This window comes from Coptis chinensis, chromosome 2, assembly GCF_015680905.1.
Source record: "Coptis chinensis isolate HL-2020 chromosome 2, ASM1568090v1, whole genome shotgun sequence".
NCBI lineage: Eukaryota > Viridiplantae > Streptophyta > Magnoliopsida > Ranunculales > Ranunculaceae > Coptis > Coptis chinensis.
The window spans coordinates 19,266,439-19,273,338 of NC_141457.1; the positions used below are offsets into that span (position 1 = coordinate 19,266,439).

General features: G+C 35.0%; 1 protein-coding gene across 1 annotated transcript; it reads right to left on the reverse strand.

Moving 5' to 3' along the window:
- Positions 1-2,838: 2,838 nt before the first annotated feature.
- LOC147515237 (uncharacterized) lies at positions 2,839-4,142 on the reverse strand. The gene has a single exon (XM_086586370.1). The coding sequence runs from the start codon at positions 3,942-3,944 to the stop codon at positions 3,177-3,179; it is 768 nt and encodes a 255-aa protein (XP_086442496.1). The 5' UTR covers positions 3,945-4,142; the 3' UTR covers positions 2,839-3,176.
- Between the last annotated feature and the right edge of the window lie 2,758 nt (positions 4,143-6,900).

A 6,900-nucleotide genomic window follows, 5' to 3' on the forward strand; every position in this document is an offset into this window, starting at 1 on the left:
CAGCAGTTAATGGAAGATTTTCTGTGAAACTTGCGTTCAATTTTATTAGAGCGCTGGAAAGTAATCTTGGTCAGTGTTCTTCTGCTCAACAATCACATGATTTTATGATTATTTGGAAGTTGAAAATTCCTGCAAGAGTGAAGTTTTTTCTATGGAAAATTGCAAACAATCTCTTATCTACTGGAGCTACTCTTGAGCAACACCATGTTCCTATGGATAATTGCTGTGTTTTCTGCAATAATCATGTTCAGGACTTCCAACATCTCTTCTTTACTTGTCCTTGGACTACAAGGCTTGGTTCTCCTCTTGGTTGGGTTTAAGGGTAGATTGTGATGCTTTTTTAACACAAAATTGGCTTAATTACTTTAGGAGTAGAGATAGCAGTTATGAACATTTATCTCTGTATGCTCTCTTTTATGTACAATATATGGTGGCATCGAAATGAGTGTAGGTTTAGTTTTATGAAACCTAACTTTATCTCTGTCTTAGTGAAAGTTTTCTTTGCTTGGAAAGAGTGGACGACTGTAGATAGTGACCTATCTCAGATCTCTCTTGATGTTGTTTTATCTTGCACATAGGAGAATTGGGTTGCTCCTCCCTTCGGAAATGTTAAAGTTAATTACACTGGCTTGTTTATGTGTGCTAAGAAAACAAGTGTGTCTGCTGTGATTATTAGAGACTGGAATGGAAGATGTATTGCTGCTGCTACGCAACAAAGTAGAGCTTTATCAAATAATGAAGCACATTTGTTAGCAGCTGAGTTTGCAGTGAACTTGGCCAGGCAGAAGCATATGTTGGAAACTACTTTTGAAGGCACCAGTAAAGAAGTTACTAGGATTCTGATGGAGCCTAAAAAGAATTCAAATTGGACCAGGAATGCTACCATTCTAGAAAGCACTTATGGCTCTTTAAGTTCTTTTTCATTTTTTTATTTTAGAACCACTTCTGTAACTGGAAACTCTTGGCCAATGAGTTTGGCTGAATGGGCTAGATTATATGGACCAAAGAACGTTTATATGTATTCTCCGGATGCTATTATGCATGTTTTAATATAAATATATCTATGAAGATTTTATCAAAAAAAAATGCTAGGGTAAAATGTTCAACAACATAGTGTACAATTGTACACATAATAATTATAATATATATAATATAATGGGTAATCTGGTGGAAAATTGTGGCGTAGTTCCAAAGTCCAAACTTCCACAGCGATACAGCTTCACTATAAGAGCATTCCCAATGCAGGTGAAAAAAAGGGGGTTGTGAAAATTTTCACCTCTTTTTGGTGCAAAACCAGTACACAATGCAGAGGTGAAAAAGATGATGATTATTTTCCCAAGTCATTCCCAGAGTGAAACCTTCAACCGAGATAGTGGCTAACTTGTGAACTTTGGACGGGATGTTGGATTCCGTCTCGTGTGTTTTTTTTTTTAAAAATGGTTTTTTTTTCCGGATGGAATGTTTTATTTCGTCTCGCATGATTTTTTTATTTTTTTTTTTATTTTTTTAAAATTTCAGACGGGATGTTTCATTCCGTCTAGAGCATTTTTTCGATTTTTATGTCCAAACGAAATCTAACATTCCGTCCAAAATTAATATTCACCTCTGCATTGGACAGCTTCACCTTACTGTGGAGGTGGTAAGAGTGGAAAAATATTGACTTGCATGGGGAATGCTCTAATAGAAGCATTTTTCTTTAGCCAGAGCAGCTAAAGCAACGCTCAGCTAAACGCACGTAGATGGGCCATGTCCTGCTGTCTCCAGGCCCATTTGGCAAGTTCATGGGCAAACTACACTTAGGAATATGATCAAAGCCATCAAGAGTAATATGGCAACATACACTTTCAAAATATCAGTTGGGACTTTTGAAGCTTTCATCATCGTCCGATTGTCACCTTCTACCAGCTGACCAGCACACTGTCAATTCCTCTTAGCACTAGCTAGCTGGGCATATTTGTTCTGTATAACATCATTATGATGCAAATTTAGTACATTATACATGTCATTTAAGTATTAACTACTTATGGACGATATGGGTATTGATACCCCAAATGATCCTTGAATCCTTATCCAACTTTTACAAAATATGTTAGAAAAAAATGAATTTACACAAATCCATTAAAATATGAATGAGTAATTTGTCTCTCAAGTTACTCCACTTGAGATGAAATGAGTTTTTTTCAAAGCGATGCGTAATGTGAAAAAACCTTTTCAAAATAATACACTTGTTCAAAGCGATTGCATTATGCGAAAATGTGTGAACCTTCGAAATGTCTTATTTGATTCAAAACCGATCTTCATCTCATGAAAAAATGTGACATTTCGAAATAGACCCTGATTTGAAACAGTGCTTTATGCCGAAATGGTGTCTTTCGAAACATGTGATTTTTTAAAGAGTTGCTGATTTTTTTCCAAGAGTCATTGTGTTGTTTCGAAGAGGCACCACTCACCTATAAATAGTGGATGAATTTGGAGAGAAAAATACACCAAATCACACAGAATTCTGATCTTTCTCTTCTCCCTTTGTTCTTAATCAAATACTATGTTGTGTTCGTTGATTCTATAGAATTGAAATGCTAACTTTCTATAGAAGAAAATCCGTTCTATTTTGGAAGATAGTTTTCCATCAACCTTCAAGCACCGTGAGGAAAAAAATCTGTCTTAAAGACATAGTATATTATCTACACTAGACTCGGATTTAATTAAGAAATACAAGACAAAATATTTGTATAATTTGACAATTGGTAAAAAATAAGTACAATTAAGTTGTATATTCATAACAATTCCTAACAAAACATACCCCATAAGTAAATAACAGCCACATTACTCAATTAGTCCTACAGCAACAAAATGCAATTCATAGAGCAAACTTCCATTGACATCTTACATTGCTTCCAAGAGCAACCAAGTACAACCTACTAATAATGTTAATAACTAGAGATTTTTAATTTCCACATAAAGTCTAAAAATGAAAAATCTCTCCAAGATTTAGCATAGATTTAACTCTTTAACAAAAGTTTGGTCATCAATTAAACATACCTGAACAAAAGAACTTCCCTGAAAGAGCAAAAAACTACATAACCTAAAACCTTGAAAATTAAAAACCTAATCCCCAATTAATCCCCAAAATGTATTTCTTTTCCTACTTTTTTTTTTTTTTTTTTCTCTTGTAAAATTTAAACATTTGTACTCCAAACACTCAACATACGAGAATTAAATAACCCAATCACGTCCAGCATAACCTTCCTCACCAGCCCCTTGTGATTATTTCCACCACCTAAAACTTCCACCACCACTTCCTCCTCCGCCACATCTTCCACAACATTTCCGGCCACTATTTCCGGCTCCGGCAGCTTTTCTTCACACCCATCTGACTCCAACACCGGAAAAAAAACTTCATTTTCCGGTGCAGTAGTAACAACAAAAGTTTCCAATTCCAAAACTTGAGGAACAATCTCATCAACCACTGAGTTAACAACAATCTTGGGTTGTTGAAATTTTTTGTCTCTCTTCTTTCCTCTAGTCCTCTTTGATGGGGAACGTTCAGTGTTGGTTAAATGGTCTTCAAAAGCTTCAATGACTTGATGAATGAGTTCTCTATTAACAGAAGAATCCCATCTGAACCAATAACTAGTATAACACTCAAAACACCCACACTCAAAGATGGGTGACTTGTGTTTCTTAACAGTACTAGTGTTGGGTCTCTTGCAGTTCTTCTTTTCTTCCATAAAAGAAAAAGGGTTTGTTATTTTCATGGACCTTGATATTAAATAAGCTAAAACTTCTTTGTCTTCAAGAGAAAGAATAGAAGCTAATGTGAGAATAGTGGGTGGAAGAAACTTGATTACTGAGTCAAGATTGGGTTTTGAAGTGCAAGAAGCAGAAGGTGATGAAGTTGGTGATGGGTATACTTTACCTTTGCTTTTTTGGTAAAGGTTCTTCATTTTTTTTTTTTTTTTCCGTTTGATGAAATGGCCTGTGAGAGAAAAATAATAAGTGAAGAGAGAGAGAGAAGGGAAAAAGGGTTTTATCCTTATTGGAGTTGGTGGAATGTGAGATATAGAATTAGAGAGAGAGAAGGGTTTATTAGCTTTTTGAGAGGTGATGCAACTTCATTAATATATTTTAATTTTGTTGTAGTTTGTTTATTGTTAATTTCGGAAAATGAAATTTGAGGTAGTTTGAGTTTGAATTGAATTGAAGAATAATCAGTGATATATACCGTTTTGTTACTCGTTTTGGCCAATGGTCCAACCTGTAGACTGGGATATCAGCTTGGTTCTGCACCTTTACGTACACAAATATGACATAGCCTCCTTTTTGTCTTACTCACCCCAGCTCAATAAACCTATTTGATGCTACCTCTGGGTCACTAGAGGTCTAGAGGTGTCGTGTCTGGCTAGTTTACTTTTAAAGATGTAATCATGGTGCTGTAATGTGTCAAGGTGGGAATTAACTTGGGAGTCAGTACTCAGTACTGGCATAGGCCCGGGTTAGGGAGCTGCAGATTTGTAATGGGCTTATTCTTGGGTTCTTTTGAGCCTATGAACTTGACTCCGGATATGGCCGTCATGCCTTGTTCAGTACTTCAGTAGTTTAACAGCCCTAGCGAGTGGTGAGTCCATATAATGGACGAGAACAAGGACATGAAACAAGAAGATACACTAACATCTTAGGTCAATCAACCATGAATCTGTAAGCTTAACCGTTTCTATAGTTAGATACATAAAATTTGATAGTTTATCCAAGAAAAAGAAAACTATCAATTAGTAGGATTTGCTTCCTCTTTGAATTAGTGAATTACTATAAATACACGCCCCGGTTCCTAAGAGGGCACTCTCCGACCCGGAACCGGTTCTGGTTAAAAGAAAATACATCCGGTTCAATAGAAAATTAGAGGGGCACGCTCCTTGTAACTGGGTGACTTCTTTCTTCGGTTACCAACAGTCGTAACTCATCTATAGCAAAAAAAAAAAAAGTAACTCTCTATAAGCAGATCTGTATCTCTCCTTCTACATTTCAGGTGAGTTTTACTTTATACTTGAATGTTGTTTCCTTGTGAGATTTTTCGTTGTTTGAATTTAATCATTACAAAAATTCAATTGGTAGTCATTGGATACAATGGTAGAGTTGTTGTCTTACTATGTTGTACCAAAATCATAGATATAGCGTATATGATTTTCAAAATGAAATTTAACTTACTGAATTGTTAAAAAAATGTGTTTTTTGTAGATCTGATGTTGATTCTATGTTTTGATTCGTATTTAGACAAGTGGGTATTGGAAATTTTCTATTGAATTTGAAGTTTTAAGTGTATGGTTAGTTTAGAATCACGTTAGAATACTTTAATTTAGCATGTTGAAGACAATTGAATCAGTGTAGTTGAAATTTTAAGTTGCTGGTGTTGATTTGTTAATGAAAAAGACTTATTTTTTAGTTCTGAATATTATTGGAAGTTTTGTTGTCATTTGCGTTGTGTTGATGAGTGATGATCACTATTATTTAAAGTAGAAGTATATATTACATTTTGGTTGTTTGGATTATGTTTGTGTAAAGACGTAATAAACGACTTCGTTTTATGCCTTCATGCATGTGTTGTTGTTGTTGTTGTCATTGATTTTTTTCTTATTAGGTTTAAAAGTTGCTAATTAAGTGGTAATAAGTGTTTAAGTGTTGTTGTTGTTGTTGTCAGTTCAATTATTCAGCTGTTGTGTTACGTCGCTTGAGTTCTTTTTCTTGGATAAATCCCATTTTGTGTTCTTTAAGTTTCTTTGAGCAAGTGTTAGCGAATCTTTGCACCCTTATTCAATTCATTCAATTTTAGTCTACTACTTGCCTATCTTAAGAAATAACCCTTTTTAAATAATAAAATAAAAAACCTTTGTTTGGATATGAGTTGTTTGTAGGTAGTTATTACTTATTGCGAAGTTCGAGTTACTTCAAGTATATGAGTATATCGTTCTTTGGTACTTGGAGATAGTTTTAACTTCCTTGAGTGCTATTAGACCACAAGTTTGGTAAAGTAAAAGAGTATATATATGAACAAAGAAACAAGGTTCTTAAGACTAACGCGTAACAACTTCCTTGAGTGCTATTAACACCGTAGTGCAGTACCTAACCGGATCGATGTAGATGATATCATCACAACCTCTCTTTAACTAAAGCAGAGAAGATGTAACCGCAACTCTTGTATGAGCTTGCAAAAAGACGAACTTCATGCAGTCATACCAGTTCAATCACTGCCACTACCATCGCCAACACCACTACCACTGCCATTACCATTACCACCATTACCTTCACCAGTGAAATTAGTTTAACTTGTTGTAAGAAGTACTGAAACAAGAGTACTTTGTTTTTTTTTTTGCAATTCTTTCTTTTTGGGTGTTTGATCGCTCACTTGTTTCATTTCGTTTCAGGGAAGTTATTTGCCGAGGAAAAGGGAACTTTGTCAAGGTATGTACATTTCTTTTTAGTCCACTAATAGTGTGAGCTAAATTTTGTATTTGGTCCTGCTAAATTACGATTTTGCATAAGAATGCTTATGTTAATCTCAATGTGTGGAAATGTGGTTCTCACTTTTGAAGTCATATGAATAGTTTTTTACCATGCTGCTAATTTTTAGTGCTATTTTATAGAATTGGTAGCAATGGCAAGGACAAAGATAACCAGCAGACAGGGATAATGATCGGATGAAATTAAAATTGGCTAGTAATGAAGAACTTTTAAAAAAAAAAGAAAGCCCCGACCGCTTCAAATCGGAAGGAAGAACAAAAAAGTAGCAATGGATTCTGAAAAAACCCATTGTGACGAGGTCGAAGCGGAAAATAGTGAAATTCGTATGGATGTCAATGAGACTGAAAATGTAGATGGTGGTAATAGTTCTCATCTTGTGGCTAGAGA

Bases quoted from the DNA above. Each gene is read 5' to 3' on its own strand.
- LOC147515237 (XM_086586370.1), bottom strand. From the start codon at position 3,944: ATGAAGAACCTTTACCAAAAAAGCAAAGGTAAAGTATACCCATCACCA.